At 46.0% G+C, this 20,009-nt stretch overlaps 1 protein-coding gene across 1 annotated transcript in view; it reads left to right on the top strand.

The window, feature by feature from the left end:
* Positions 1-11,255, top strand: part of LOC121562366 (forkhead box protein O6-like) — a 38,850-nt gene extending 27,595 nt beyond the window's left edge. Inside the window, 2 exon segments of the mRNA XM_045226160.1 lie at positions 8,396-9,886; positions 9,889-11,255. Of these exon segments, the coding sequence (XP_045082095.1) occupies positions 8,396-9,886; positions 9,889-10,113 (1,716 nt within the window). The 3' untranslated portion in view covers positions 10,114-11,255.
* The last annotated feature ends 8,754 nt before the right edge of the window (positions 11,256-20,009 follow it).

Genomic DNA, 20,009 nt, shown 5'->3' with positions numbered 1-20,009 from the left:
GGAAGTTAGTTGGTGCAGTGTTGCTAGATTTCAGTGCTGCTTTTGATGTAATTGAGCATGAACTGTTACTAGGTAAACGCATATGTTATGGTTTTAAGTCTGCAGCTCTATCCTGGACAGAAAGCTATCTATCCAGGAGAAGGCAGTAAAGATATACACTGTGGTGTTCCTCAAGGAAGCTGCCTAGGCCCACTTCTCTACTCTATTTTTACTAATGATTTACCTTCAGCAATGAACAAAGCAAGAGTGGTAGTGTATGCTGATGACTCTACAATGTATAGCGCAGCATCAGAATGTAATGAGTTAACAGATGTACTGAGTAGTGAACTAAGAATGGTGTCTGAGTGGGTTGATATGAACAAATTGGTGTTTCTAAAACTAAATGTATTGTATTTGGTTCAAGATATATGCTTGCTGATGATCCCCAATTGAATTTGTCAATGGATAGAACGCATGTAGAGCAAGTGAAAAAAACGAAACTACTAGGCGTCATGTTGGAGGCAGCTTTATCATGGTCAGAACACATATATAATATTGTTATTAAAATGGGTAAGGGAATTGCTGTTACAAGAAAATGTTCAGAGTATATAACATCTAGCACTCTGAATCAGGTGATTCAATCCCTGGTCATATCACACTTAGAGTACTGTCCAGTTATATGGTCATCTGCAGCAAAGTAAGATATAAAAATGCTCAAAATTGCTCAAAACAGGGCTGCCCGATTACTTCTTCATTGCTCTATCCGTATGAATATTATCCAAATGCATCAGAATCTCTCATGGCTTCACGTTGAAAACAAACTACTATCCAGTCTTCTGATTTTCTTTAGGAATGTTATATTTTTCAAAAAACCACAGTATTCTTCAGACCAGTTAGTACATACTAGCAACACGCACAACCACCAAACCAGACGGGTAAATTCAGGGCATCTAAGACAACCCAAGCCAAGGACAAATCGCCTTAAACCTACAGTTTTATATAGAGCCATAGCTGAATGGAACTCTTTACCAATCCATATTTCTCAGGCAAAAAGTAAATCCACCTTCAAGAAAAAAATGAAAGAACATTTAATGCGATAGACCATATAACTGGACAGGAAATAGAAAGCATCAACTGAATGTTAAATGTGTTACCTGTCAGGTATTTTAATTGTCTGTATTGTCTACTTGTTAAATGTTTGTAAAGTCTTAATTTGTAATTGTTTGTAATGTTTTATTAATTGGTGTTGGACCCCAGGAAGATTAGCTAACATTCCGTGACCATGGCAATGATGATGGCATTACATTTTTTTTATTTTTGTCATTCAGCAGATGCTCTTATCCAGAGCGACTTACAGGAGAAATTACATTCACATTTACATTTTAGTCATTTAGCAGACGCTCTTATCCAGAGCGACTTACATGAGCAATTAGGGTTAAGTGCCTTGCTTAAGGGCACATCGACAGATTTGTCACCTAGTTGCTAGGGGATTCAAACCAGCGACCTTTCGGTTACTGGCCCAATGCTCTTAACCATAAGGCTACCAGCCGCCCCTGTGGCATGTGGCGGCTAAATTAGTTTCTCACCTAATAAGAGATGAAAACAGGCTCGTCCATCTGCTCATCTGTCTCCTTAAAGTAGGCTCTCCTCCTCTAAAGGGATTTTAATCAACGTCTGACTTTGGGCTTCCTTCGCAGGCAACAAGATCTGTGTTCCTGTCTGTACCTGTGCCACTTGGGATAGCGTGCTTTATCCGCTCTGTTCCGTATAGAGCCATATCTTAGCTACCATTAGGCCCTTCAGTCCCCTTGAAGCCCTCCCATCCCTCCACTCCACCCCACCCCACCCCTGTAGACAGAGAATGCTGAATGCACCAACCCCCCGATTCCCATTAATCTATGCGCCTCTAAATTCTTTATTTCCCTTCAAAGGGGGACAAGCCGAGCCGTGACATCAATCACGGGAAGCGAATATTTAGCCGGTGCTAATTTCCATCAATAGCCTGGAGACAGGCTTAGCTGACAAAACTCATTCCTTTGCCTGAACAAAACTGCTTGTGTTTGAGCCTCCACCTCCCCCCTCCTCTGCAGAGGCACAAACAGGCATCACAATAAACACAGCCAGAGCCTCTCCTGGTACGCCTTGATTTGTGCTTTTCTAATGAATGGTGTGCCATGAGGAGATACCCATAGACAGCAGAGGAGCATAATGGCTTCTTTCTGTATGAAATGGGATTGATAAACACAGATTGAGTACATGGCAAATTCCAGACAGATGCTCGTCTTTGCAGAACGAACATGCCAGTCATCCAACCCTTTAAGTTATTTGAACCGGGTGAGTGGTTTCTTTTGGCGTTCCCATTCGAGCCGTCTTGTCTTTGGGCTCGTCACTCAGTTCTATTTGAATGAGTACACTCTCTCTCCACAAGATGGGCCCTAAACAGTTTGACCTGTTTCTTCTATCCCCTCTTGTGAGTATGTGGGGGGTAGAGGGGCCCCATTTTGAGGGCAGCCCATTGTGTGGCTCGAACGGTTCTCACACACTGGGCTCCACGCTATACCTCCACATTCCCACCCCTCTACCCCCCTTACCCCCTCTATCCCAGCTGCCCGCCATGCCAGCCAGCCAGCCAGTCAAACCAACCCAGACGGTCTATTGCCCCCCCACCACCACTCTCACCACAGTCTTAATGGCAGATTTCTACCCTGGGAGTGGCGGCAGAGGGGACACATTGGTATTGCGCCAGGCTGGACAACTGGGTACTCTCACCCTACTCACGGAATGCCGGGGGTATCCTCGGGCAAGGGCATTGGAAAGGGAGCCATATCGCCTTCACAAAGCTAGTCCAATAGAAGATCTTCCTACAGACAGTCAGACCTTGATGTGTCTAAAGCCAAGCCTTAGCACTGAAGGCTATTAAGTTGAATCGATTCTCCAAGTTGAACTGCCTGCTCCAGATCCAAAATCAAACTCAGTGGGTGTGTGGAGGGAGGACTGAGCAGGAATCAATGTGAATGGCCAGAACGCTGAGGGGCAAATTAAAGGGTTTGAAAGAGAGGGGAATTATTGACCATGACCAGGGCCCGTTTTGTTTTTGTTCATTCTCGGAACATGAACAAAGCTTGGTCGATCCAAAACAGGAAGTCTTGTAGTCTCTATTCGCTTGACTTTGAACAAGTACCCGGTCTTGGAAAAGGAAAAATCCCTTTCTGCTGCTCTGAGGCCACCTGTGTTGGAAAGAGCGTGAACGTGTCAGATTTGAGGGTGTTAATAGGTCTTAAACTTAATCTGGGGGCAAAGAGGGCTGTGGTGGAGAGCGAATAAAGAAGACGTAAGTCAGGTATCAGGATCGTGGGCTCTAATGAGAGTTGAGCTCAAGCCGATTGTCTCTCTGGGGCCACTGGGGTGCCACACCATAGAAATAGAATTACTAGAAAGGACATTCCCATTCAAGTCAATGTTAGTTATGTGATGGGTGAACCGGCTGCCATATTGAATGTACCCATGAGTGTTCTGTGAACTTGATGTGGTCTGAGGGGCTTTACCATTTTAGTAATTATATTTCTATGTGCTACACAGTCCTCCACTGGCTACAATAGTTCTATAATCGGACAGATGCCCTTTTCACAAATAGCAGTGTAAGGCTACTGCAAGCTGACTGTTGTTGTTTAAAATCCCACTTTGTGATATTTACATATCCATAGAAGTTTGATTTGACAACTTTTGATATACAGTACGTCTGTTTACTTAAGTCGGATGGGATCAAGCAATACATCTTGTGTGTTAGCTCTCCCTTTCACTTCATTTATTATTTCTGCCTTCCTGATTTCAATAGGAGATAGCTGCCGGACCAAGGGTTGGAATGTGTGTTCCGTGTCATTGTATGTTTTTGTGTGCTTCCCTTCATTTGTCTGGTCCTGAAAGCCAGGGGGCTGAAGAAACATTTTATCAAAATGTAATAGACAAGAAAGTTTTCAAATCTATTATTTTATAAGCCTGTGGGGAGAAATATGGAAAAAGCCACCCTCATGGACAAACTCAAAGTAAGGCATTCCGCTTAGCTCTGTCAGATAGGACATTGAATTGTGGTTGTATTACATGGCCTTGTAGACCATGGCCTTTCCTCCCATTGTCTTACATGGACAGGTTGCTTAACAAAGGAATCTCCTTAGTCTGCCCCCTCATCTTCCTCCTCCCATTGGATCATACCGTATCCGGACTGGCAGTGGACTGTGTGAGATGCCCAGCTGGGAGTGCCCCGAATCAACTCCAGGATTAGCCTGGGATTGTCTGGGATTACTCGGGATGGAGCGGGATTAGCACCGACTGCCTGCGACTGCCTGTTTTGGGGGCGTGAGTGAGAGGGGCATGGGCCGGCCAAATTGCCCCTGACTCAGCCCGAGATTGGGCGGGAGGCCAGGGCTAGGCTACACCCACACAGGGAGGGACACCTGTATCCTGGCAGGGCTATTCTTAGTCCTTAAACCCACACCCAAACAGGATGACTACTACTGAGAAACCCCGGGTTTGAAAACAAAACAGAAAGGCCGGCAGACAGGAAGCAAACAGCTAGCTGACTACGCCATCATGGTCGACTTACCCACGCAATGGCTGTCTCCCAAATGGCACCATATTCCCTATATAGTGCTCCACTTTTGAACAGAGCCCTATGGCCCCTGGTCAAATGTAGTGCATTATACAGGGCATAGGGAGCCATTTGGGACGTAACCAATCTCTTAAATCTCTCTTAAGCAGGTGGATTCAGGATTCATCAGATAAAGAGGGCTTGGGGATGATGTTCAAATCCCTCTCCCAAGTCTATAGCAGGTTACTTTTTTGATCATACATGCTACATTTGGAACAGATCAGAGATCATATGCAGTAGCGGCTTCAACTGGTCTGGTTCCATTAAAGGAGGTTCATTTTAATTCGGCCTTAAATCATTTTGTCATCTAACCTGATGGACAATATTTGTTATGATCTGATAAGATAATGTTCTGGTATGGAAGAGACAGGTATACTCTGTTTTTTCTTGGATACTTTTACCCCTTTTTCTCCCCAATTTCGTGATATCCAATTGGTAGTTACAGTCTTGTCCCATCGCTGCAACTCCCTACAGACTCAGGAGAGGTGAAGGTCAAGAGCCATGCGTCCTCCGAAACACGACCCTGCCAAGCTGCACTGCTTCTTGACACACTGCTCGCTTAACCCGGAAGCCAGGCGCACCAATGTGTTGGAGGAAACACCGTCCAGCTGGCGACCGAAGTCAGTTTGCAGGCACCCGGCAACCACAAGGAGTCGCTAGAGCGCGATGGGACAAGGAAATCCTGGCCGGCCAAATCCTCCCCTAACCCAGACGACGCTGGGCCAATTGTGCGCCACCTCATGGGTCTCCCATGTGACACAGCCTGGGATCGAACCCAGGTCTGTAGTGATGCCTCAAGCACTGCGATAAGGTATACCCTTTTTACACTAGCAAGCCGGACCAAACCTTGCTGAACGAAGCTGTTTGAGCTGGCTGGGTATCCACCATAGTTGCTCGAACTGTGCTGAAAAGCACAATGTGAAAATAAAATATGTGAGCCAACAGTTCCGGTTGGCACGATAGTGTGAAAATGGTAGTAGTCGGCGCAGGCACGTAGTTGCCCGCCCCTACTGCCGACCAGGCATCCCCAACGGACTGGCATGGCCCAGATGAAAGAAAGGCTGTTTAGAGTTAGAGAGAGAGCTGCAGCATCAAACAACCAATGTTTCTCCCCATCCCCCACTACCCTTACTCTGCCTCCCTGCTCTACCCACCACAATATCATATACTCCCGCTCCTGCACGTTTACCAACAGTTGCCATGGTTACCCAATGCTCGAGGTGTCACAGCGAGACAACCGAAAAGAGGCATTCACAGATCACCTGAATTCAGTCAGTCGCCCCTTTTCAGTTGGTGCTCTACAATTTGATTTGTGTGTACTCAGACTGTGCCATTCGCCATGAATACAAATAATGTACAACACAATGGTGCTGTTGAAAGTATGAACGCTTAAATTACACCACATGTACCTCAATCTGAAACAATCTAATATAGTGGTATAGTACCAATGTAAGCCACACTAGGTGCTTTGGTTTCATTTTGCCGTTCAAGTTTCAGAATAACGCCTACAATAAAAGCAGAACAGAACAACTATTGTCAATCAATCAATATTTCTTAGTGTTCACTTGGCCTTCACTTGGCCTTGAAGAAAAAGTCTAATACACCTACGAATAGTTTGTTGAATGAGAAAGTGAATGAACAGAGACATCTATTGAGAGTTTATCATTGAATTTGAGTGTTCAAAACAAAATTGGGAAAGAAAGTGACATACAATAAAAAATATTTATCTCAGCAGTAAATAATGATTACAGTATATTAAGAAACACAAGAGACATGGAGAGAGGGAGGAAAGGGGATGAGAAGAAAGGAGAGAAGCAACAAGTTGCAATGAGCTTAGAGTAGAGAAGGCTATAAAGAGAGAGAATATTGATAAATGAGAGACAGAGATAAAAGGTGAGAGAGAGACGGTGAGAGGAGAGAAGGTGATGGAAAGAGAGAGGGTTATAGAGACAGAAAAATAATAAGGTGATAGAGAGAGTCTGTGTAGGTAGGAGGTGGTTGGTGGGCTCCATCCATTATGCCTGGTAGCTCCTAGCTCAATCTTCCGATCCATCTTCACACTCAGGCCATGGGAGAGGGGGCTGGTGCTGGGTCAGAATGGCAGCCACATCAAACACTATCCCCCAGTGTTTGATGGCACGTCAAACCAGGCACGTCAAACCAGGGATTAGCTTACATCCACCAGGCTGAGGAGAAAAAGTGGAGAGGAAAGAGACAGAGGGAAGGAGAAGGAGGGAGGGATACCCTCCACTTCACAGAGATAAAGTGGACGTAGTGTCTTCAGTTCAGACTAAATCTTTGGCACTCTCACCTGATAGGTCGCACAAAGAGTCTGGCTCACTCCAGTTTAGAATACAGAGCGAAGAGTCCACTGTTTGGTAAAGACACAAGTAGCTAGTTTGTAGACCCATGATGGTAAATAGGCGGGAGAGTTACTGAGAGTCTGGGTCACTTTGTAGACTACTGAGAGTTATACTACAAAGCATGATCAATGAGTTAGCCAGCTAACCTAAATATTCTGAAATAACTTTTTATTTTTGTTGAAAGATGAGCTTGAAATGGACATGGTCTAATTGACTCAACAACCAAAAACACATATCTTAGTTTAGATGTCTTAATGAACCAGAACATCTGTAGTTATTTAGGGTTGTTTATCAAAGTTAGCTCTCATTTATTCTGCTTTGTAGTATACCCCTCCGGGCTACCTAGCTGACAATTGATTTCTGGGCCCATTTTTTCAGAAGTTATCTATCTGGATTTCGCCTATAGGATAGGATTACATGTATAGATATATAATTATTAGAATGGGCTATTGATTGACTGGGGACTCCCATTCTATTCATTCTATTTCTATGCATTTAATCCTATCCGATAGGTGAAATTCGGATAGATAATCTTTGCAAAACTGGGCCCTGGTGTCTACAGTTTAGTAGGCAGACAAGGCACTAGTAAGTATTTTGTAAACCCATGATGGTGAGTTGATAGCAGCTCTATAAGCATAAACACAAACTGTCTGGTACTTATTGATCAGCCAAGCTCTTCTTGGAAGGGGAATCCACACACTCCCCAGTGGCATCAATGTGTGTGAGATAAGCCTTTAAACAGTCATTAATACAGAGTAGCAGGCATGGGATCAGATTGGCAGGTTGCGCGTCGTCAAAGTCGCTGAAACTCTAGTTTCCTCTCCAACAAACAGTTGTTTCATATGAAAAAGGTCATATGCATACTTGATTCAGCTAATGTCTACAGATGAGGAGTTCTGACGCACTGGGACACGCACAAAGGCGACCAGAACTCATTGCCTGGAAGTCACACACTATGCTCACTCAGAGTAAAGTGTTACATTTGGTGGCAGCGGTGGGATCCAGTGTGTTAAACAGTGAAAATGCTTACCATACATAATATGATGAACAATGTAACATGCACTCTAAATCAATCTCTCTCTCTCTCTCTCTCTCTCTCTCTCTCTCTCTCTCTCTCTCTCTCTCTCTCTCTCTCTCTCTCTCTCTCTCTCTCTCTCTCTCTCTCTCTCTCTCTCTCTCTCTCTCTCTCTCTATCTATCTATCTCTCTCTATCTATCTATCTATCTATCTATCTATCTATCTATCTATCTATCTATCTATCTATCTATCTATCTATCTATCTATCTATCTATCTATCTATCTATCTATCTATCTATCTATCTATCTATCTATCTATCTATCTATCTATCTATCTATCTATCTATCTATCTATCTATCTATCTATCTATCTATCTATCTATGTCTGCAGAACTCCATCCGACACAACCTGTCCCTCCACACGCGCTTCATCCGGGTGCAGAACGAGGGCACGGGCAAGTCCTCCTGGTGGATGCTCAACCCTGAGGGGGGCAAGATGGGCAAGGCCCCTCGCCGGCGTACCGTGTCCATGGACAACAGCACCAAGTACCTGAAGAGCAAGGGCCGGGTCAGCCGCAAGAGGGTGGGCAGGCCGGGGATTAGTTCTGGGGCTCCAGTGGGGCTCCAGGCTTCCCCTGAGCAGGGTAGCCCACCGGGAAAGGTTCTCCCATGCAACGTAGGGGGAGCTGGGGGTGTGGAGGGAGAGTTTGACGCCTGGACGGAGCTCCACTCCCGGGCTAGTTCGTCCACTTCGACCCTGAGCGGGCGTCTGTCGCCTATTCTGGCCGAGGGCGAGCTGGAAGAGTCAGAGGAAGGCGGGCTGTCCTGCTCGGCCTCGCCCCACCTCTACCCCTCCCCCTCCTCCAGCGCCCGCTCCCCGGCCATGGGGGCCGCGGGAGGCCACTGTCCACCCGTGGAGCAGCTGCCCCAGCTGGCTAATCTCACGGGGGCGATCAGCCTGGAGGAGAGGCTCCTGGAGGAAGGCTACCACCATCATCATCCTCACCCGGCGGCGCACCACAAACTCCCCCAGGTCTATCATTACAACCCTGGGGTTAAAGGTCAGGGGTCGTACTGCGGCGCGGTCTACAGCCAGGCTGGGATGGGCATGCTGCGCCACCACTCGCCCATGCAGACCATCCAGGAGAATAAGTCTGCTAGCTTCTCCGGCACCATGCGGGCCTACTCAGGGACCAACGCCCTGCAGAGCCTGCTGACAGGGGGCCCAGGGGTTCCAGGGGGCCCCGGAGGGCCACAGCAGTACTGTGCCAAGGACATGATACTGGGCCAGGAGAGGGATGCCCACCCCATGATGGGGCCCTCCACGAACGGAGTGAGCTCCACCCGTCACAACCATCACCCTGGACATAACGGACATGCAGCACACAGTCACCATGGCACCCACACAAACCACAACTCGGCTCACGGCCACAACGGAACTCAGAGCCATAACCACAACCCTGTGACCAACCACAACAACCATAACCACAACCACAACCACAACTCTCCTCATCTTGGCCACAACCTCAGTCAGAACCACAGCAACCACACAACACACACACCGACTCGAGCCCCAGCCCTGGCCCCACGCATCAGCAGTGGCCACCTCCAGCCCTACAGCCACAAAGCCCCCTATCTGTACAGCCCCCCTTCCCACGCCCACCTCCCCGCTTCCACCACCCTGCCACCCAACCCGGCCAGCATGCTGGGAATGCCCCAGGACTCCTGCCACCTGGCCACCGCACCCCACCCCTCGCACCCCTGCCACAACACTTACCCCAGCCCCCAACATCAAGGAATGGGCAATGGACTGTACCACCACCAACGGGGCATGGTGGGAGGCGGCACAGGAGGCAGCTACTATGGTAGCTCATACCACCAGCCTCACCCCACGAGAGACTACCAGCTGACCTGGATCTGGATATCTTCCATGGGAGCTTGGACTGCGACGTGGAGTCCATCCTCCTCCACGATATCATGGACTCTGGAGAGGAAATGGACTTTAACTTTGACAGCTCCCTGGCCCAGGGGGTGGGCATCGGGATGGGCATGAGTGGACTGGCAGGCCCTCAGCAAGCCCACAACAACCAGAGCTGGGTGCCCGGCTGAGACATTACCCAGAGTGCTTCAGGGCAGGCCTCAGAAAGACTCTACTACCCAGAGTGCTGCAGGCCAGCCCTCACTGCCCCTCAGATAGACAGACTCCACCCCCTCCCCACTAACATGTTGGGGAGCACTGTGCTTAACTGTGTTTTCCTGGACTGAAAACAGAGGAGATGGGACAAACACTCAGTCACTCACTCCCCATCCCTTTCTATGTAGTGTTATAAAATGCCCCCGTCCTATCCCTCCCTACTCCCTCTGGAGATTCTAGCTCATGTCACATTGGTTTTTCTCACATCAGCTGTATACTGTGATGACAATCTCAACTGTGTAGTTGCCCAACATTGTCCCTTTCTCATCTACTATCATGAGACCTGAACTCACCAAGCACTTTAAAACAAGTGGGCCAGACTCCACAGCTCACTCACATACAGACCTGGGTTCAAATACTATTCAAAATTGTTTGCAACACTTTATCTGGGCTTGATTAAGTTTGCCTGGTGCAATGGAACCAATAGAATTGTCGCAAAAGTGCAAACCCCGCCTATCTTGCACAGGAAGACTACAGCAAACGCTAAACGTATTTGAAATATCTCAAATGGTATTTGGACCCAGGTCTGCTCACGTAGCAGGCAAATTCATGCAGAGTTTGGCTGTTTGCAAGGCAGGTACGGTATTTGACATATCATTTTGCTGAACAAATCAAGAAAGTGCAAGAATCAGGATCTGTAGATACATTTGTGGTATAGATTTATAATGGGGTTGCTATGCTGCTATGCTGCAACATTTACTGTCAGTGGGAAGCAGGAAAAATGTCAACAAAGATTGCTGATTGATTGGTTATTTGGTCTCTTTGTCGTTGGCTCCTATTAGGTCAAATCAAATTATACATTTTGGAAAAGACTCTTACAACGACCTGTGCCTCCTCACTGACCTAATTGAAAACTATAATCTGGTGCTTTACTTTACTGTGCAAGTGAAAATGTATGTTATATTAGTTGGTTGCATTTTGTCATTATGTTAATTGAATTCATCTTTGGAATAATCAGAAGACAAAATTCAAAATGGCGTATCACCTTGCCTCAACCAGGGTTTCTTTTCTCTTTAACTTTGCTCTCTCTCTCTCTCTCTCTCTCTCTCTCTCTCTCTCTCTCTCTCTCTCTCTCTCTCTCTCTCTCTCTCTCTCTCTCTCTCTCTCTCTCTCTCTCTCTCTCTCTCTCTCTCTCTCTCTCTCTCTCTCTCTCTCTGTCTCCCCTCTGCCAACAGAGACAAAGTGAACATCCCTCAGACCGACACATTAAACTGTGCTTGATTGAAATTCAGCATCTTGCTTTTAATCTCCAAAGTGATGCTGCAGCCATGCATCATTATTGTGAATCTAAACGCAAAAGCCTCCCTCCCATCCCTCCCCCTCTCTCTTTCTCTCTCTCATCCCTTTCTCTCTCACCCCTGCAGTTGTCGCTAACGTAATGTGCTGACTGATAGCCGTGATTAACGGCAAGTCATCCTGACCTGAGGGAGACAATGCCGTCCGTTTGTCGGTTTGTCTGTTCGGAAAGGGCACGGATGGGAAACAAACCCCACGCAAAATAAGTACACAGGTTGATAATAGGTCAAAGCAAGATAATCATATGATCATGTCCCTTTCCCCATCCTTTTTGGGCGTGTGTGTCTTAAACGGGTAGTGTATTTGTGTCGTAAGTCATCAGCATTGTCATCATCATCTGTATTTTGTGTTCCCTTGCACATGTTATGAGGTTGTTTGACTGTGTTTTGGGCCTGGTGGAAGTTTGAGTTTAACTGGTTCTCTGATATAAGGTACTGTACATATAGGCGGAGAGGGGTTGAAAAGACTACAAAAACAATCAGCCAATCAGATTGGCATTCATCTCTGTCAGACAGGGTTGTTGTTCCTTCCTACCTTCCTTCCACACATCTCCACATTCAGCGTGTTTCTTTTGCCGTCGTTCTCGCTTGTTGTTGTCGTTGTAATGTTGACGTTCTAAAGGGACATACAGGGACAGGGTGTATATGGCATGGTGATGTGTGAAAGCAGATATCGGGATTGTGACCCCGCCACCCCCCCTCCACAACCTATACTCTAGGCTACACCCGCCCCCATTAATTGGACCAATGTGTCTGTGTGTATGTGGGGAGTCTGTTTACTGTAGCTCTAGCCACCACACTCTGGTTCCACACAAAGCCTCGGGAGAGGAGAGAGCCCTGGATCATGTTCATTAGAGCACATCATTGCGAACCGTCTTAAAGCGCTTTGAAACAGAAACCGAAAATGAATGTTTCTTATTGGACAAAGTCCAGGTTGTCCCGCCCTGATTCAATCAGTTTTTGTTCGTTTGATGCCTAAAGAACATGACCCAGCTCTCCTGGCTCCCTCAGTAGACACACTCTGCTGTGGACTGTACTGAGTACTTCTAACAGGCATGGCCTAAAATGTACACCGTACCAGGGATTTCCTAACATGTACACCGTACCAGGGGCATATCATTACAGCCAAAGGTCAAGTGTGGCACAGACTATCAGGCCCTAACCTCGAGATCAACATCCTTATTCTAGGATGTCGTCTCTTGTACAATCTCAGTCTGTAAAGTATGTGTGGAAGGTCGTTGCGAAAGGACCCCTCGGTAGGGCTATGTTATAACCTGCGCTAAAACGGTTTAGTGATGCCCCGATATTGGAAAATAGAGTTATATATAATATCAAATTTTATCATACACATATTTATTTATGAAAGAAGTGGGTCTTTGTCCCCTCTGAGTGTTGTGGTTTGTGAGCCAACTCCCATTTCCCTCCCATTTTTTTTGTCTTTGTTTCTGCGTCACACTTCCTTTACAGTTGTAAGGATTTTTATTTTGTACAAAAATCTATATATTGAGGATATTGTATAATAGTTTTTAAACTCAAAAAGAAAATATTAATTTTGTCGTCTTTCTTTTTTTTAAGAGAATGTATCTTATCATCTGGTGACTGTTAAATAAATGAAATGAAAAGAAAGCATCTGTTTCTTGCTCTTTCTACGGTTGTGTGGTTCCGTGCAAGGATTTGTCACAGTTGTTCGATTGTGTGATGACATTTCCATTGTAATCCCCTGATTCCTCAGTTGATGTCTTGTGCTGGTGTGTGCTCGAGTCCTTGTTCTTTCATATACCTGTGTGAGCGTGTGTTGTGTTGCATATGAATTTGTTCTTTCATTTGATATTATCCAAGGATAATCTGTCCAACAAGATTCTCTTTTTGTACATACAGCACACACAGACTCACGTTGCTTCAACAGTGTGTGTGTGTGAACGACTAGGTTGTTTTGTTTGAAAGCGTGTATGCATATGTTGATGAGTGTCAGTTTGTATGTGCATAAGAGAAATGGTGTGTGTGTGCGTGCGTATGTGTGTGTGCCCTTGTGTGTGTATGCATGTACTTGTATGTTAGTGTTTTTCCTTTTGTATGTGTGTGTCTGTATGTGAGAGATATGGGGGGGGGATGAGGGGGGTGAGTGTCTAATAAGGCTTGTCATCGCCGCTGAAGCTGTAGGTTGTTCACAGCTGTCCCAGTCCCATCGGAGGCGTTTTCACAGGAGGAGAGTGCTGCGCTGAAGCGCAATACTGCCAGGCCCCAGGGGAGCCTCCTCCTCCATACATACATACTGTACACACACACATCCACACACAGACATGAAGGCACACACAGAGGCGCATACAAATGCACACAGGAGCGCACGCACAGGAGTGCACACACACTCCTCTCACTGAAATGTACGCTTTTAATTGACTCCACTCGGCAGAGGCTCTCGGGAGGGAGCGAGCGAGGGAGAGAGAGAGAGAAAGAGGTGGTGGACCATACGGAGGGAAAAGCCAGAGAGAGTAGAGAACCAGAGATAGAAATACAATTGAAAAAGACCCAATTCTCAATACATAACAGTTATCACTGTACTGAATAATTCAAACAAACCATTATACATCTCTACATGATGTCTGCGTAGTTCCATTTCTCTGGATCGTACGCTAACACAACAGTCAATGTGATTAAGCAGAAAAGGGAATGGAAGAAGGCATTGCTCTACAAGTCTGGCTGATATCCCCATCCATCCATTCTGCCATCCCCACCTCTAGAGAGAGGGAGAGATGGAGAAAGAGCTAGAGAGAGAGATGGTGAGAGAGAAAAGAGAGAGACACGCACAGACAGAGAAAGAGAGGAGAGAGGAGAGGAGCAAAAGCAGACGGCCCAGTCCAGGTGATGTGCCTCAGGGATGGACCAGTCTTCTGTTGCCTCATTATCGGAGGGAGAGGAGAGAGAGAGAGAGAGAGAGAGAGAGAGAGAGAGAGAGAGAGAGAGAGAGAGAGAGAGAGAGAGAGAGAGAGAGAGAGAGAGAGAGAGAGAGAGAGAGAGAGAGAGAGAGAGAGAGAGGCTATGCATTCAGGTGCCATTATTCTCCCACTCAAACAGCTCAACGCAGGTCTCCTTCACTGAGCCTGGTGATGGTAGAGCATAGAAAAAACTCACAGGGTGAAAGGCTGTGTCGGTGGTGGGCACTGCCAACCAGGACTTCTAGGTTAATATAATACTATAATATAATACTGAAGACAGATATATTTGATTTAATGCTGATCACGTGCGTTTCTACTTAGAACAGAATAGAGCTTTATTTCATTCTCAATGTAGATGCTAATATAACTGTCATCACTATACATTATGTAACTGTTCAGATGGAAGCACGATCTTGGTCTGTCATAAATTGCCCTATCAATTTAGGTCCATGCTGACCTGCTGTCCGTAGTTCACCCGGTTTAAAGGGTGAATATAGATGAAATCAGCTATTCCCTGTAGCCTACTAATACTACTGCAGATCCCAAACATCCAGAGCAGGTGGGGGCTAACGGTGGGGTGGGGGGGGTGATGACACAATTAATATCAAATTAATACATCCTCCCTCACCCACCCCCCTTCTCTATCACACAAGGCCTAATCCCACATTCCCGCTAAGCGTTAAGTGTTGTAGCCTGATTCAGCAAGCGTAGCACTGGCGTAGCATTAGCGTATGGGGAACAGGGCCGATTGGCGTCTATAATTACGGGCTGATACTGAAAGAGTAATTAGCGAGTGTGGCTAATAGCGGCGGCTTTGGAATGTCAGGGTTGATCGCTAGGAGATAGTGATGCTTCAACTAGCCTCCCATGGGCAAGAGCAGACACACACACACAGGTTCTGGATCAGAGATGGTTCTGGTGCTTAAATACTGGCTTGTGTGATGCTGTAGGGGAGGATTGGATTGGGGCTTGGGGACTGCGGAGCTCAGAGTGAGGGGTCAACTGTAGGCTGTGGTGGCGGTTGGTAGTTCATGTATTATTGGTGTGTGTGTGTGTGTGAGAGAGAGAGAGCGAGACCTGGGCCCTGACAGTAAATCTCAGTAAGACAAAAATAATGGTGCTCCAAAAAAGGTCCAGTTGCCAGGACCACAAAAACTAATTACATCTAGACCGTTGCCCTAGAGCACACAAAAACGATACATACCTCTGCCTAAACATCAGCGCCACAGGTAACTTCCACAAAGCTGTGAACGATCTGAGAGACAAGGCAAGAAGGGCCTTCTATGCCATCAAAAGGAACATAAAATTCAACATACCAATTAGGATCTGGCTAAAAATACTTGAATCAGTTATAGAACCCATTGCCCTTTATGGTTGTGAGGTCTGGGGTCCACTCACCAACCAAGAATTCACAAAATTGTACAAACACCAAATTGAGACTCTGCATACAGAATTCTGCAAAGATATCCTCAGTGTAGAATGACAAACACCAAATAATGCATGCAGAGCAGAATTATGCCGATACCTGCTAATTATCAAAATCCAGAAAAGAGCCGTTAAATTCTATAACCACTTAAAAGGAAGCAATTCCCAAACCTTCCATAATAAAGCCATCACCTACAGAGAGATTAACTTTCAAATCAGTGAGGGGACGTGAACAAGTGCACACTTTGGAAGGAAGGATAGATAACTGAGAGAAGAGTCCCCTAAGCAAGCTGGTCCTGGGGCTCTGTTCACAAACACAAACAGACCCCACAGAGCCCCAGGACAACAACACAATTAGAAGACAAAGAAAACAAAAAGAGAATTACTTGACACATTGGAAAGAACTAACAAAAAAACGGAGCAAACTAGAATGCTATTTGGCCCTAAACAGAGTGTACACAGTGGCAGAATACCTGACCACTGTGACTGACCAAAACTTAAGGAAAGCTTTGACTATGTACAGACTCAGTGAGCATAGCCTTGCGATTGAGAAAGGCTGCCGTAGGCAGACCTGGCTCTCAAGAGAAGACAGGCTATGTGCACACTGCCCACAAAATGAGGTGGAAACTGAGCTGCACTTCCTAACCTCCTGCCAAATGTATGAACATATTAGAGACACATATTTCCCTCAGATTACACAGATCCACAAAGAAGTCGAAAACAAACCCAATTTTGATAAACTCCCTTATCTACTGGGTGAAAAACCACAGTGTGCCATCACAGCTGCAAGATTTGTGACCTGTTGCCACAAGAAAAGGGCAACCATTGAAGAACAAACACCATTGTAAATACAACCCATATTAATGTTTATTTATTTTCCCATTTGTACTTTAACTATTTGCACATTGTTACAACACTGTATATATACATAATATGACATTTGAAATGTCTTTATTCTTTTGGAACTTCTGAGTGTAATGTTTACTGTTAATATTTATTGTTTATTTCACTTTTGTTTACTATCTACTTCACTTGCTTTGGCAATGTTAACATACATTTCCCATGCCAATAAAGCCCTTAAATTGAAATTGAATTGAGAGAGAGAGGGGGAATTGAATTGAGAAAGTGAGAGGAATAGAGAGGGACTGTATGTGTCTGTCTCTATGTGTGTGTCTGTCTCTATGTGTGTGTTGGACAGAGTGGCTCTGAATTGAGGGCAGCTGCAGTGAATAGGCCTGCAGTGGACAGCCCTCTGTGTGTGTGTGTGTTGCGGTATCCCGTGTTCAGTCTACCCTGACCCTCAGTAAGCATCACCTGGAACCAATGGACCTCAGAGAGACGGACACGAAAGAGAGTGAGAGAGAGAGTGAAAGGGAAAAAGCAACGCTTCTCACTCCGAGTAACTGGAGTAGCATTTCAACCTGGCTGCTAACAAGCATTCTCTCTCTCTCTCTCTCTCTCTCTCTCTCTCTCTCTCTCTCTCTCTCTCTCTCTCTCTCTCTCTCTCTCTCTCTCTCTCTCTCTCTCTCTCTCTCTCTCTCTCTCTCTCACCACAGAGTTTGTGTACACAGCAGCACCAGATTACCGGAGAAGACGCCTTGCAAGAAAGTGACTGATTAAAACCCAGGAGAGAGGAAGAGAGAGATAGAAAGAGAAGAGAGAGAGTTCATCCCTCCCTCTGGAGAGAGAAGCTGCAGCTTATCAAGGACCAGCTGGGTACGAGCCGTCAACAACTGTCGACAAACGATACCAAGTCTGCTTCCACATACAATGTGTAGGCATGTACCACTGTAATAGTAAGCAAGTGATTGTTAAAAATAATAAAATAGAAGTGTGCCATTGTTGAACTCAAATGAAAGATAGCAGTGTGTGTGGAAATATACTTGGGATGTGTCCCAAATGGCACCCTATGTAGTGCTCCACTTTTGACCAGGACTTGGAAGAGAACTGTGGAAGACAACTGTGCTTCGTGTGGCTCTGGTTCTCTGTATGAATGAGTGTTGATACGAAGCAGTGTTCCTACTAAATCAGGGCAGAGCAGAGGGGTGAGATATGCACGGGAACCGATGCAGCTATAGCTGGTCCTCTGTAGCTCAGCTGGTAGAGCACGGTGCTTTTAACGCCAAGGTAGTGGGTTCGATCCCCGGGACCACCCATACACAAAAATGTATGCACGCATGACTGTAAGTTGCTTTGGATAAAAGTGTCTGCTAAATGGCATACATATATATATATAATGACTTTGCCACTGGTAAGGTGTCTGTGGTGGTATTGCCCGACTGAGGGCCAGCCTGGCAAGGGTGGAGGGGAGGGTATAGGGTTTTGGGTGGGGGTGGAGGGAGAGGGAGAGGGAGAAAGGGTGGTGGAATTTGGAGGGCAGATTTTTACTTCAGCCTTTTAGCGATACCTTAACAGGCAGTTACAGTGGTGTGTGTGTAGGGTGGGGAGCTGTTTGTGTGTGTGTTGGGGGTATCGATGGTGGGGAAGAGGAGGGTGTTGTGTTGGTTAGGCCATCCATCACAATATTGAGAGGCAATGAGGCAGCATCGGACACACTCAAACTCACTAACGCACACACACACACACACACACACTGCTATATCTCCTCTCATGCAGGCTCTTGCAATTACCCCTTGCAGGCGCGGCTGTGGCGTCGGTTCGTCTTCGCTGAGAGGAGAGGAGAGAGAGTCTAGACTGAGGCGATAGACATCTCATTAGAATCTCCTACAGATCCACCGGCTAACAGCCTGTCTTCCCTCTTACTGCCAGGAGAGAGTGTGTGTGTGTTTGTGTGTTGTGTGTGCGTACATGCAAGAAAGAGAGAGAGAGAGAGAGGGAGAGAGAGAGAGAGACTGAGAGAGAGAAAATGAGACAATGATAATAGCAATAATAGTCTTGATCCTTCAGGAGTCTCTCTCTCTCTCTCTCGCTCTCTCTCTCTCTCTCTCTCTCTCTCTCTCTCTCTCACCACTGTTTCACTCTTAATTAATTTCGAACTTGTTAGTGCTGCAGCCAACAGCCCGTCTCTTCTCGTCTCCACCTCCTTCTGAGACTGGCCTCAAATCTGTTTCTACGGTCTCTCACTGCCAGGATATTTAATATGTGCCTGTATCAACTGTTCTTAGATCTGTTTTTATACCTTTCATAGCCAGGTCATTTAATCTTGGTCAATTATCAGATTGTTCTTGGATCTGTTCCTATACCTCTCACAGCCAGGCCTTTATGCATTTAATCTCTGCACTCTTAGGGCTCTATTTTCATCTGGCACTAAGGAGGTGCAAGTGTCAAGCGCATGTTAGTTTGCAATTTTGTCATGTAAAAACTGGCGCACTGGCATTTTCAATAATAAAGCAATGCAATTAGAACAATATGGACTGCAAACATGTTCAACATATTTAGCAAATATCGGGCAGGCTATTTAACAAACTAGGCTATAACGGACTAACATTCGAATTGGAGTTGATGACAATGCAATATATAAAATACCATAAATACACAACTTGTTATGTATTTACATATACTTGTTATGTATAACTTGTTATGTATAACATATTTAGCCATGGAGCACATTCTGATTGGCCAGTGAGAGGCCAAGCCTCGACACCCACAACATGTTTATTCATCAAATAAATGGCGCCACCGCCAGCTACTGCATCCATAATTCCAGTTGTGAAAATAGCACAAATATTTCTGACACACCCCTGAACCTATAATGCTACCACTAGAGCTAAGATTTACCATTGCGTTAGTTTTGTTAAAATAGAGCCCTTATAAAAAAAAAGGTACTACATAGATCCAGAAAGAGTTCAGCAGATGAAAAGATCCCATGTAGAAGCCTAAATCTCCACAAAGAACCATTTGGGAACCCTTTTTCTAAGTGTGTGCATGTACCACCCCTGTCCTCAGATCAGATTCCCTTCTCCCTTCTCCCCCTCCTTTCCCAGCCAAGGCCATTTACACGTTGCTTATATCAGCACCCACGCACACACCGTGTCCCTCCCTCACACTTACCCCTCTGAGCCCTCTCTCTCTCCCCAAGTCCCAGCCGTGAGTTAGTAATCCTAGCCCCAGGCCAGCCCCAGAGCGCTCTGCTAAAGCTATTCCAGTGCGTAAGGAGTAGTGCTGTCTGTGTGAGGCCTTGACCCCGTAGGTTTAGAG

This window comes from Coregonus clupeaformis, chromosome 17 (genome assembly GCF_020615455.1).
Source record: "Coregonus clupeaformis isolate EN_2021a chromosome 17, ASM2061545v1, whole genome shotgun sequence".
Lineage (NCBI taxonomy): Eukaryota > Metazoa > Chordata > Actinopteri > Salmoniformes > Salmonidae > Coregonus > Coregonus clupeaformis.
Note: the sequence above shows the minus strand (reverse complement) of the source record. Positions and strands in the feature narration are given on the sequence as shown.